Source organism: Sesamum indicum, linkage group LG1 (genome assembly GCF_026168435.1).
Source record: "Sesamum indicum cultivar Baizhima isolate 11 linkage group LG1, ASM2616843v1, whole genome shotgun sequence".
NCBI lineage: Eukaryota > Viridiplantae > Streptophyta > Magnoliopsida > Lamiales > Pedaliaceae > Sesamum > Sesamum indicum.
This window is the reverse complement of record NC_142657.1, coordinates 22,886,809-22,899,283: the sequence shown is the minus strand read 5'-3', so window position 1 is coordinate 22,899,283 and position 12,475 is coordinate 22,886,809. Positions and strand designations below refer to the sequence as shown.

At 37.8% G+C, this 12,475-nt stretch overlaps 2 protein-coding genes across 3 annotated transcripts; one reads left to right on the top strand and one right to left on the bottom strand.

Moving 5' to 3' along the window:
- The first annotated feature begins 177 nt into the window (after positions 1 to 177).
- Positions 178 to 4,946, top strand: LOC105172637 (uncharacterized). Of its 2 annotated transcripts, none has more exons than XM_011094161.3 (8): positions 178 to 330; positions 1,279 to 1,347; positions 2,735 to 2,799; positions 3,496 to 3,563; positions 3,781 to 3,887; positions 4,095 to 4,144; positions 4,284 to 4,366; positions 4,441 to 4,946. In XM_011094161.3, exons 2-8 carry the CDS (start codon positions 1,290 to 1,292, stop codon positions 4,553 to 4,555), a joined length of 546 nt encoding a protein of 181 aa, XP_011092463.1. In that variant the 5' UTR covers positions 178 to 330; positions 1,279 to 1,289; the 3' UTR covers positions 4,556 to 4,946. The 2 variants fall into 2 exon arrangements, with proteins under 2 accessions (XP_011092463.1, XP_011092468.1); XM_011094166.3 differs by having other exon boundaries at positions 179 to 330; positions 1,270 to 1,347.
- Positions 4,947 to 5,384: 438 nt separating this feature from the next.
- On the bottom strand, positions 5,385 to 12,266 carry LOC105172628 (U-box domain-containing protein kinase family protein). Its single transcript, XM_011094151.3, has 9 exons — positions 11,621 to 12,266; positions 10,676 to 10,797; positions 10,243 to 10,364; positions 8,943 to 9,047; positions 8,299 to 8,716; positions 7,938 to 8,075; positions 7,212 to 7,742; positions 5,913 to 6,674; positions 5,385 to 5,794 (listed from the first exon to the last, which is right to left on the bottom strand). The coding sequence occupies exons 1-9, from the start codon at positions 11,907 to 11,909 to the stop codon at positions 5,612 to 5,614; spliced, it is 2,670 nt and encodes an 889-aa protein (XP_011092453.1). The 5' UTR covers positions 11,910 to 12,266; the 3' UTR covers positions 5,385 to 5,611.
- Between the last annotated feature and the right edge of the window lie 209 nt (positions 12,267 to 12,475).

Sequence of the window (12,475 nt, the reverse complement as noted above, 5' to 3'; positions counted from 1 at the left end):
TGCCTTTGAAAAGCTCAGCCCAAAGGCATGTGTTTTGGTCTTGGGCTCAATAACAATTCTCCAAAGAGATGTCCAATGGGCCTCTGTTTGGACATGGGCTAGATAATAAAGGGCCCAAGAGATGTGTGGATTTGGCCCATTTACTTTCTAGCCCATTCCGCACATAGAAGCATGGCGGTTCTGCTTCTCATGTTCAAGCGACGCCGTTCGGTTGCCTCTTTCAGCTAGCTCGACCTCTCGGCTCTCGCTCGAGCCTCAAGTCTGCGTAGAAACGACGCCGTTCTCACGTCGGAAATACCTCTCCGTCAGCTTCGGCTCCGGCGAGTCCAGGTATACTTTTTTCTGCTTTTCTGAATTTATTTCCTATTGTTTTTGGTGTTAGCCGCAGGTTTTGTCTCTTAGTCGGTGGTTTTCGTATGCTGCGCATTTTCGCGAAGAATTCGTAACGCGATCAGTACGATAGGGACGATAGCAGCCAACGTTTAGAATAAAGCTTCGATTTTCTTTTTTGTTGGTTTCTTTGTTTTCCTTCCTTTTTTTTTTTTTTTTTTTTTCTGTTTTTGTGAAACTATTAGCTGCTACGAGGGAGTTGTCTTCTGGACATTGTTGCAATATTTGCTTCTATTATGGTTTGCAAGAATATGTCTTGAAAGTTATCATCTTGGCTCTGGGAAGATCTTTATTGTTATTAACTTTGAGTGGACAGGAAGTAAGAATTCAGTTGAAAATAGAATCCACTCTACTAATAGAGAAAAAGTTTTATTAGCTGCTGGAATAGTTGTCCTTCACATATCGAGCTGAAGCGTTGGAACCCTTCTTTGGATTTTCAGTAGCTACATAATTCTCCACTCCCCCAATATGTAACTCCCATTAGATTACGAAAGACCCTTGCCAGATAGATAGTAAGAATTGGATGGTGAATGTGTGTGAAATTGACCTGAAGTCCACAAGTAAGTTTTTCCTTCTCTACATATGCTAATGGAAGCAACAAATTTCCAGTTAAACTGAAAGAGAGATAGGAAACAAAACCCTAGGGATCAGGCATTCGACAGTATGTACCCTCTCCATTAAATTTTATGTCTGTATTCATTTGGGAGGGCAAGTTCTTTAGTTGAGTGAAGTTTGATAGTCGGTAGCTGAGTTTGCACAATGTGATAAATTTTGTATTCGGCTTGAAAATATTTTGGCTTTAGTTTGAACAGGTAAATGTATAATCAGCATGGCTGGTTCTTCACATTGTTCATTGATCCCTGTTTTTTCCACATGGAGGCTTCACAGGTTGAAGGATTATGTTCTTTTCTAGGTTTTATCGGATGGGAGCCCATACAATCAAAAGTCTGGTACAAGGTATGTTCTATTACCTCTTTGTTTCAATTTTGGTATACTGCTGTATAAGATTTCTAAGTAGAAGACCTTATGAGGAAGAACAATTGGTGGGATATCAGCTGATTACTCAGAAAGAGGCAGATACAGAGCTGCTTTGTACGCACTTATATTGAATTTGTTTGAGAGAGGGTGCAACTCTACAAGGGTACTTATAAGGATCTCCCTGTTGTATCATGCCTTCACTCTCACAAGGATTAATTCTTTGAGACTGTTTAGTTAAGTACAGAGAAAGAGGAGAGAGAGAGAGAGAAGAAAAAGAAAAAAGCTCTGTTTCTCTCATCTCATTTTCCATCTAACCCTCAATTTCGACTTGGTCCATTGTGGACCTGTCTGAATACTCCATTCGCATGTTCCTTATTGAACCAAGTCGCAACTTTGCTTTGTAGAAATGTCAGTGACATATAACATCTCCGTAGTTACCTGATGCACTGTTTTGGGACCTTGGAATAAAATGAAAAACTCTAGGATTCCTATGAGAGAGAAGGGAAAGAAAACATACAGTTGACAGCAGTGTTTTAAAACTCGGACCGGTCATCAAACTGGAAATTCAGTGGGTTATGGGTCACTGGTTCAACCGTTGGTCCAACCATGGTCCAACCGATGTCATCATATATATGTAATAAATAATTATAAAAATAAATAAAAAATAACTTTAATAATTAAATAATATAAATATACTTAAAAAGTTTGTCTTTTAAATATTTTCCTCTTTGCGATTAATATTTTCAATAATATATGCTTATATTAAGTAACATAAAATAGATATGTAATAGCCTAATACAACAAATGTAGCATAAGAATACAAGAAATTCAAATAATAAAAGTCAAGCCACACCCAACATACAAGTTCCAAAATATTAAAAAGCTAATAAGCGTCCAACACTAAAGACTTAATACACTAATTATTTTAATTATCCAAATCATAAAAAGAAAGGGGAAGAAAATTAGGATTTAAGCATGTTTTTTAAACAGGCCAAAGCTCGGCCGGTTCGCATGACCCGGGACCAGTCTACCGGTTTGGCCGTCGGACCGCCGGGTCGGCCGGTACTCTCAAAATAACACGGTTTTTGCCTTTCGTCCGACCCATTTTGTAGCCGGTCAGCGGTTCGGGCGGTCCGAGTTGGGTTTTAAAACATTGGTTGACAATCAGGGTCATTTGTGCATTTTGTCAGAAATCGTGGACTGCCACTTGACCTTAGGTTTCGCGTAGTGTTGCAAATGTCTAATAGGCCTGGAACTCTTGCTGACAGTATTTTCTTCAAGAATTGAAGCTTTCCCTGATACACTAGCAAATTTAAATTTTGTTCATCCATTTTTTTCTTATAAATTGTTGTTTGCTCGATTGCAGCTCCGACTCTTACACCGAGGACTTCATACTTACCCGTGGTTCATAATCAATATTTGCAAGTCCTGGTTAGTACATTTGTACCTTCAACAGAAGTTTAAGGTTTTCATTTACAGCATTGATCTGAAATGTTTGGAGTTGCCCTTTAGTACTTGCATGCTGGCAATTGATAATAATAAAAGTCAGTCTAAATTATGTGTTGTTTCCTAACTGGACTTGTGCATATATTGAATCAGTAAATTTTAAAGGTCATGATCAAGTCTGTCTTTCTTCAAGTGAGCGGAAAAGGAGTATCTAGGGGCATGAAGCCTTCAGTTCTCATTCTTAATTTTTTCTGCATGGTTAATATTATAAATTAAGCACCTGCACTGTGTGAAAGCGTCAAGCAATACTGTTTTAGAGATGTGGTTTGAAGAAGTGGGTATTCTGTCTATCCAAGATCACTACAGAGAACCAGTGTTGTCAAAGACTTTAAGTAAAGTGGGAATCTATTATTAAAGCTTTAGGATACCTAAGTTCAAAATATAAATAAAATAATTATGGTAAAAGACCAAGAAGAATTAGTGAGTCTTTAAGCTTTCTGGTTTTTTCTTGTGTGCTAAGATAAAAAGATCAACTGGAATTGGCTTTTGTACTGGATTTCACCTGCCGAGGCATATAAGTTCTTTTGTTGTGTCTGGAGGATTTGACTGTGTGAACTTACTTTCATTATTTTTACCCTTTCATGTCAAATTTAAACCTACTTTCTCTGTGTGTGTATTCAGAGACATGAATTATTTAGCAGTACAACAGCTAAACTGGAATCAGAGGATGGAAATGAAGAAAAGGAAAAGTAAGTCTTTTGTATACATTATTTTCTCCCACTCTTTTCTTTGCCCTTCAGTGCAAAAGTTGAATCTTGATCAGTGGTTGACAAAAGCATTTGATTTGGGACTCTTTCACTTGTTGCGCGTGATTTATAAAACCTAGTATATTGAGCAGGCATGTCGTGTTGAAGGTTGTCTTAAGTATGTAAGCTTACATATGGTCTATTCATTTGGACTTTGCAGAATAAATGTGACATTTGTTGAAAAGGATGGAGAAGAGACCCATATCAAGGTCCCAGTTGGAATGTCAATGTTAGAAGCTGCACATGAAAATGACATAGATCTTGAAGGTGAACTTACTAGAATGAGCTGCTCTGCTTATGCTATGATTTAGAATTAGCTGCTTGATCTCATACTAACACTATTCGGTGACTGTATTTTGACATAAGTATTATATAACATCTTCATTCAAGAAGATTTCTCAAGTTCAGTAATCCCAGCGATTTCATGGGTAGTTATCGCCATACAGCCTGCTAAATCCTGTGAATTTATTGCAGGAGCATGTGAAGGGTCACTTGCTTGTTCCACTTGTCATGTTATTGTGATGGTGAGTGATCATGAGCTTGAACAGTACTTCACAAATAGATTTCACTGCTTCACTCTCCCCTCCGTTGTATAGTGTTAGATGACCACTGGAAAATGGATATGAAAGTTTCAATTCACATTGTTTTGATGCTTTTTGGCAGGATGTGGACCAGTATAACAAATTACCAGATCCGACAGATGAGGAAAATGATATGTTAGATCTTGCTTTTGGCCTCACAGAAACGTAGGTCTCTTGCCATGACATCAACCCATTGTTTTTGTCTTTCTAGTTGTTCATTACGCGAACATTTTCTGCAGGTCTCGTCTGGGTTGTCAAATAATTGCGAAACCTGAACTTGATGGACTTCGTTTAGCAATTCCTGCCGCAACACGGAATTTTGCCGTTGATGGGTTTAAGCCTAAGCCTCACTAAAAATCATTCATGCAGATAGAAGATGAAAAGAAGCCTTGTAGATCGTGGCCTATAGGAGGCATGCATTTTTGCGATGGATCCTAGCTTGGGAGGTTAAGGGTTACTGAACCCTTAATTACGACTTACTGATAATTATCTCACCATCCATGAGTTTATCGTTCTTCTCTTCACCGTTTATTTTTGTTATATTGCAAATTAACCTTACCCTGTATTTGAGTCATAAAATGAACTTCAGTTCTGGTACACAAGATAAATCTATTTTGGTAGAGCATATAATTTGATTTTCGAGTACTCATTTTTCTCAAAGGAGAAAGTGAGTTTGGAAGGGAGTGCTTCTAAAATCCTTGTAGCCTTTCCCTTTTCTATTATTTTATTAAATTTTTGGACATAATATTGCTGACTTGGCGTACGGAGATCATGTAGAATTTACGTCTTTAAATCCCTGTGTCTGATAAAGATGAGTTACAGTTTACCAAAAAAACAGTATACTGAGCTAAACTCTCAGTCTTCTTGGTACATAATACTAAATCCCCCCACAAAAGAAAAAGGTAAAGGGGTTCCCTTAAGTTCACAGCCCGGATATCTGTTCTCAAGAAATATATAGAATCACCGACATAAGCTTGTGCAGAATATGTACAAAACTTAGCTCACATCTCAACATGTAACAGGAAAATTTTAAGAAATGAGTACTTCAGGAGGGTCTGCCTGCTGTCAACCCCTCCAACGCCCTGCAGCCACACTGGAACAGGGCCGAGATAAGCCATAGCCATGTAATCTCTGGCATTCTTGGCATCATGTGTTGCGGTAAAAGTTTTCAGCCACTGGAAACTTGTTCAAGTCTTTAAGATAGAATAGAACCCTTTGTAAGTCAATTCTCATGAATTCCTCATAACAATACAAAATGAAAACCGGAAGAAAGAGAACTCCAGTCAAAAGCTATAAGCTATTGTAGTGTACCACACAGCATATCATGTGTATATATGCCTATAATGTGACCTGTACAAATATGTAAGAAAAGTAAAGCGTATAGACAAGTAGTGGAGGGCGCAAGTAGTTTCAAGCTTGTTGCAGCCACTCCTGTATTGCAGATCTAAGAGCATGGTTTGGCACAAGATCACGGTGTGGAAGCTGAAGGTTGGTCATAGGTGAAGTATCATGACCACTCTCGAGCCATCCCTTGAGAGCTTCTGACTCATAAGTAAACCCGTCAGCTGCAACCACGGGATCTTGCATGATTTCCTGCATCAAATGGTGGCGAATTTATGGTGATGAAAAAGCAAAGAATTTCTATTGGAATGATTTCAGGATTCATTGTTAAAGCAGTCAAATAAAGTAGAAAACCAAAAAAAGTACCAACCTGGAAGATTGGACAAATGAAATAGGCTGGAATCTGGTAACGCTCGTCAGAACCAAAGCGGAGGGACGAAACCCCACATGAAACTTTCATAGGTTCAAGAACCCTCCAGACCTCAGAAGCAAGGTCAGGACGGTGTCTGCGATTCATGTCAGCACAGCTGATAGCTAGGTAAGCCAACTGTTTTGCTTGCACGAAAGGCCAGTCCCCAGCAGTTGGATCCAGTAGATCTTTCAGATTCCCTTTATCTAATGCATATTGGACTTCTTTGGTTATCCCCAGTGCAGGTCTTCCAGTTAATAGTCTTAATAATATAATTCCAAACGAATAGACATCAGACTTTGACGTGAGCTCTCCTGTCGCGAGGAACTCAGGGTCGATGTATACGAAGGTTCCTTTAGGGTCAGTACGGCAACACAGCGTCGTATTATTTTTCGAAAACTCATCTTGAGAGAGTGCTCGACATATTCCGAAATCGCTGAGCTTGCTGACAAAGTTTTCGTCAAGCAGAATATTTGCAGGCTTGAGGTCGCCATGGACAATTGCCTGGGGCTGGCAAGAATGCAAAAAGATGAGAGCGGAGCATAGCTCTGCAGCAATACGGATTCGAGTTTTCCAGGACAAAGGGGGTGTATTATTTTTGCAATTGAGTCGGTCTTCAAGGCTTCCATTGGGAAGATACTGATAGACGAGAGCCCAAGCTTCTGGGCAGGCTCCTATCAGGGTAACAATATATGGATGCCTCAACTTACTCAGGATGTTGACCTGAAAAACAACATTATGAAGTTAACATTGCAATTATTTCCATTAGGTGAATAATAGGTAATGACTTCTGCATGTCCTGTTCTATTGAATCTATGGAGCAAAATGCTATTTGGGAAGGATCTCAAAAACGTTTCTTATCCAAGCACTATACAGGCATTTCTCTTCAAGAGATGTGGCTGATTGATTAGAAATTTCTAATGTTAACACTGACTCTAGAACAAAGCACATTAGGGGAAGAAAATGAGGTTAATAAAGTACTAAAATGCACGTTTTTTACTGGGGAGCCAAACTGGCTAGTGGCCAGTGGCTAATTTAGTGTTTTACGTTCATTCCCTCAAAAGCAAAACGGATGGAAGGCATAGGAATAAAGAGGTTAACTGAGATGAAAAAGAACCATGCGTACTTAAATTAATCAAATATCAGGTGTTTTCTGGCTATTACTTTGGTCAAAGTTAAAAAACAAGCAACAAAGAACTGCATGCAAAGCTGATCATATGATTTAGTAACTTGTGCGTGAAAATTCTGCTCTGGACTTACCTCCTGTTGAAATTCATAAGGACCTTGCAAGCTATCTGGATGTAGCATTTTTATAGCCACTTGGGTGTGTCGAAGGTTCCCTCTATAGATACTTCCATAACCCCCTTTACCAATCTGCAGGGCTTGGCTAAAGTTGCTTGTTGCCTCTTCAATTTCCAGAAAGGAGAATTCTGAAAAGAACTGAGATACAGATGAACTTGACGCCTCTTCAGCTTGTTTTTCCCTCAGCTCCTCAGCCGTCCTAAGTGCATTATCACGCTCAACCTGCAATTTATCTCTTTCCATCTTGTACTTTTGCAACAGTTCAACAGCGGAAAACATTTTCTGTTCTAACTCCTCTACCATCTTGTCAGAATCCGCAATTTGACGCTCCAGGGAGAATTTTTGTTCTTGGGCAACTCTGAGCTTTTCCATAATTTCATCTAGGTCTCGCTTCATCTTCTCAGTTTCTTCCTTACCTCTTGCCAGTGCTTCTTCAATTTCTCTTCTGCGTCTTAGCTCCTCAGTGTACATAATTTCAGATGCTTTAGCCTAAAATATAATACAATAAGTTATCTGTCAAGAAATTAATAATGAAAAATCAGCTCAAAGTTTAGCCACTTTTAAATGTGCGGAAGGTTGAGAAAAAATTTTGGAAGCTAGTTCAATCCACAATGATTAACAGCTCAAGAAAATGGTACAAGATTATCTAACCACATTTGAGGAAAAAAAGATTGGAATGTTTACTCTGCGAATAGTATCAATGACATCCTTTTCAGCTTTCTTACGCCTGATTGATTCCTCATATGCTTCTTTTCGGCAACTTTCTGCTTCCACTGCAAAGTGCTCAAGCTGATCATAAAGTTCATCATTCATGCTCCCTTCCTGCTCAGGTCCATCAGCAAGTCAGGAAATCATCCAGACAGCATATTGGAAATTGGGAAAAAAAAAAAAACATATTCCAGCATTTTCCCCTGATAGCTACATCACATTCACAGGAGTTTCAGGGAGAATAAATGCATAGAGATTTTAAGTTTGTTCTTGGACATGATGAGCTGCAACACGTTTATATGAGAAAACTTCATTTCTGTCACAGTGATTTACTTACTATATCACTGGATGCCATGGATGAATGATGATGATCTTCATTATTCTGCAGAACTATCTTGGTGCTTGGGAGGGGGACTAAGGACGAATCCTCATTTATTTCACTGGATGAACATGTTGAAAAGTTTGAACCTACTGAAGAATTTTTCATGAATAGGCCGTCCCAATCAGAATTTCCTTCTGGATGCAAACTGCTCCTAGGAGATAGTCCTCCAGAGACATTGGATGGTACTAAAAGTTGCATTCCGAGATTGTCAGACCTGAACCTACGGTAATTCCGTGTTGAACTTGGAAACTTTATTTGACTTTCCCCTTCTGCAACTGAGTGTGATCTCAATGATTGAACAGCTTCAGTATTCGGACTTGCTTGAAACAGCAGAGACTCTCCCTCTGGGTTAATTTCATTCAATTTGCTTTCCCTAAATAGATTTGACTCAAGGAATTAGGGATCAGTATACAGCGGGAATGGTTTGAGATTATTGAAGTCAAAATCAAAAGCATAGATAAACATGGATATCATCATATGCTCTGGTTCATACTTCATTTATTTATTCTGGTCATTTAGAAGTTGCATAACTGATAACCTTGATGCATCAAACAGGGGCAACAAACACCACTTGATATAACGCAACTGTAAGTGCATACCTTGTATGTACAAGGTTTCCTCTCCATATAAATGAAATGTGACAGAAACTAGGTGCTTCTACTCGTACATGTATGGCTTTCTTAGACTTAAGCTCCTTCATTTTTCTGCATTGTGAAAATAATAACAGTAGCCAAGAACAGTCAGACACAATGAAGTGGATAGAACAGGGACAAATTTAAGCAAGGATGTTAAAGAAGCACAAAGCTAAAAATACATTACATGCTGCCATCAGCTCACGAATAACAATAAAAATTAGCAATTCTAAGAGCTTATACAAAAGGAGCTAATAGTTTTATGAGGGGCAAAGTAGAAAACATAGAAATATTAAGAAATTATTAAAGAAGAAGATCAACTTAATGGCAGTCTAATTGCCCCTTTTGAAAAGAACAGCATTCAGAAACTATAGCGAATCTTCCATGGCCCAATTCAATTTAGCAATCACAAGTGAAATAATCTAGAAGATGGGTAAAAAGATACCAAATTGGCCATTCAAATAGGTTAAAGATGATCTCGTTAAATTTGGGACGGTATCAATATGACAAACCATGTTAAACAAGTGCGCACCAACATTTTCTTACCAATTCCATGTTTTTATACGTAGAAATACTTATGTACAATATATTAATTATATAAATATAACATACTATATATATTATCTATTAAATGTATTGTTTCTTGATAAATATATATGTACGTATGCATAGAAAACATATAGATATATTTAGTTAATAAAGATCATAATTAAAGATTTCAGAGAAATGTTTAGGGCAGGAAGGGATTTTCTTTTAGTGGAGATACACCAAATAATTCCGCTTAAGTAGGAATAACTTTTCCTCACGGTTGAATGAGGAATGAATTTTCCCACTTAGTGGGAATAGTTTATCCTTGGACTATTCAATTCCACAATCTCAATTCTCTTAGTCTTAGGAAAGACTTGTCCTGATCCCCATTCCCTCGTACCAGACATGGCCCTTGGGTATGAGACTAGTACTCTTATAGTAGACTCTCATGTTTCTGCTTCGTTGGAGCAAGTTTCCAACATAAAGCTGCATAACCCACCAAGCAGCTGTACAAAGACCTCCAAGCACCATGCTCGAGTGCAGCACCCACATTTTTCACTCAACATATTATTTTGGGTATATCCAGGTTGATTGACAGTTTCAAATGATGGGCACCTTCTTTCTCAGTATTTAAAGCGCAAGCAATACAATAGACTTTACAATAATATGAACTATAGTCATCAAAGATGACTCTGTTGTTCAAGAATATTTCTATTTGTCATAAACTTTAGTAATATACCTTGAATAAAATTTATTAGCTGCCGCTCCCATGACAAGCCACTTGACACCATGCTTAGATATTAGCTGCACTATTCCCTTCTCAATAGAGTCCATTTCTATGCATACTTTCTCTGCTTGAACCTAAATAAGAGCAAGACAAAACCAAAGGAGCTAAGCAGAAGCATGTGCAATGCATACTGTTTTGAGATGACTGTTAAGTTGGAGATTACACTTAATAAATAATTAGTAAACAAAATAAGAGGACATGGCAGTAAATAAATGTTCGTTAGAAGCTGTTACATATAGTTGAGAAAAATGGCGAATCAATAATTAAAAATTGTTTGTCACATTCTAAACCATTATATAAAATTATTTTAAGTTGTAAATAAAATTATGTCAACTGTTCTCAAGCTGTATAAGAGGGTGGGGGAGTTGAGGACAACGGTCAATACCCCTGCCTGGTCACAAATTCGAATATACTTGCCGAGGATCTTATTCATCTCATGCCTCTCATTTTCATGATATGCTTTAACTTGATGTTCTTCCAACAGGCTAATTGGAACTTTAGTACCCACTGTAAACCGAGAAGCAAAAGTTAAGCCATTAATTATATCTTTACAAAATACTTCTGATAATTAGCAAAGGAAATATGCAACATATAAGTTTCAGAAAACAAATCCAAATTATAATTTTCCAGAAAAAATTGAGACAAACGTTCTCTTTTCTCTATGAGGGTGACACTGGCCGTTGAAACAAAAGGTCTACGAAGAACTTGACCTTGTCTTTTTTTTTAAATTTTTTTTTTTTTAAAGGCAATACACAGAAACAAAACAATGATTCAGTCATAATGACTATGCAGAGCAGGTAAAACAAGCTGATTCCAGCAGACTATGATTAGGCTACATCTGATCATTCTAGCTTAGAAAAACAGAGACACATAAGAAAAAGGTTCTATAATCAGGAGGGGAACAAAAGCACACAAAACATGGACAAAGTAAAAGTCCTATATGAAGGTAGAAACTAATATGATACATTGGGATCAGAAAGAGATGAACAAATACTTTCCAGCAAAAGCAAAATTGATGTGACCAACCCAAAACATAATACTCATTAACATTGAGCAAGTAGGACACTCCATCAGTAACAAACACAAAAGGTAAAACTACTCAATGCAAAAATCCACTAAGAAATTATTATCAAGCCAATCAAGAACCCCAACAAACTAACTGCAAATCAGTCTTAGAACAAAAGTTGAACAACTAAAAAGACCTACTCCATCGCTCAATTCTTGTTTGTTCAAAAAAAAAAAAAATCAAAATCCCATCACCAAATAAAGAAAATAAATTACAAAAGTTGCCAAGAAACACAAGAAATTACTGCTACAGCTTAATACTAACTCATGGGTAGTTTCTGGGCAGGTTGGTGAACATGAAGTATACAAATTCCCATCCCTCTTGAATTATTCAAAGCCCAAGCTAAAACAGTCTCACTATCCTTCACATCTTTTCCTAACGCCACAAACATCATATCCTCCTTGAGAGGCGGAGACGTCGTTCTGGGCTCCACTTCCTCCACAGTTTCCTTCTCAGCCCTCATGCCGCCGCTGTTTCTCAGGCTTAGATTCGTCAATCCAATATCCGGGCACCTTAATCCGCTAATGGGCTGTGGAATTTCGACCATAGCCATCACATAACCTCCAAAAATTTCTGCTCTAATCGTATCTTTCAACACTGATCAAAATCAAAAGATGGGTGGTAGCTCGAAAAATCCAGACTTTTCAGGTTGGAATTTTGCTTGTTAGCTACGGTTGTTGGTGAAAAGGAGTTGCTTGTCCGGAGTTAGTCGGATACAAAACACTAATGCTAGTTTTATAGAAGAAATTGATCGGGAGAAGAAAAAACAAAGAAAGAAGGTGAAATTGTTGGGAAAATGGAGACTTTGTCTTCGTGAGTGATTGCGAGTGAGGTCAACCAACTACACTAGTTCTCTTCTGTGATTGCTTGCAGTCATAGAGAACTTCCTTCGAGACCAAGGAGCTTTTTCTCGAGACTGTAATTAAAGAACTCTTGGAATGAGATCAAGAGTAGGAAATTAGCTTTTGGCCCTTAAATTTGTGGGACTAACAATTTAACCCCTTGATTCTGCAGTATTTTCGTAAAGCTTCTCTCTTGACTAAACTTTTTTTCTAAAAACGACTGGTAATTTTAACTCAAATTGAGTGGCAAATACAATACATTTGCGATATAATTGAT

Coding starts and splice junctions, on each gene's coding strand:
- LOC105172628 (XM_011094151.3), bottom strand. CDS start 11,909: ATGGCTATGGTCGAAATTCCACAGCCCATTAGCGGATTAAGGTGCCCG. Junction 10,365..10,675: donor GAATTTGTGACCAGGCAGGG/GTATTGACCGTT, acceptor GCTCTTATTTAG/GTTCAAGCAGAGAAAGTATG. Junction 8,076..8,298: donor CCATGGCATCCAGTGATATA/GTAAGTAAATCA, acceptor GGACCTGAGCAG/GAAGGGAGCATGAATGATGA.
- LOC105172637 (XM_011094161.3), top strand. CDS start 1,290: ATGTTCTTTTCTAGGTTTTATCGGATGGGAGCCCATACAATCAAAAGT. Junction 3,888..4,094: donor AAATGACATAGATCTTGAAG/GTGAACTTACTA, acceptor AATTTATTGCAG/GAGCATGTGAAGGGTCACTT. Junction 4,145..4,283: donor CTTGTCATGTTATTGTGATG/GTGAGTGATCAT, acceptor GCTTTTTGGCAG/GATGTGGACCAGTATAACAA.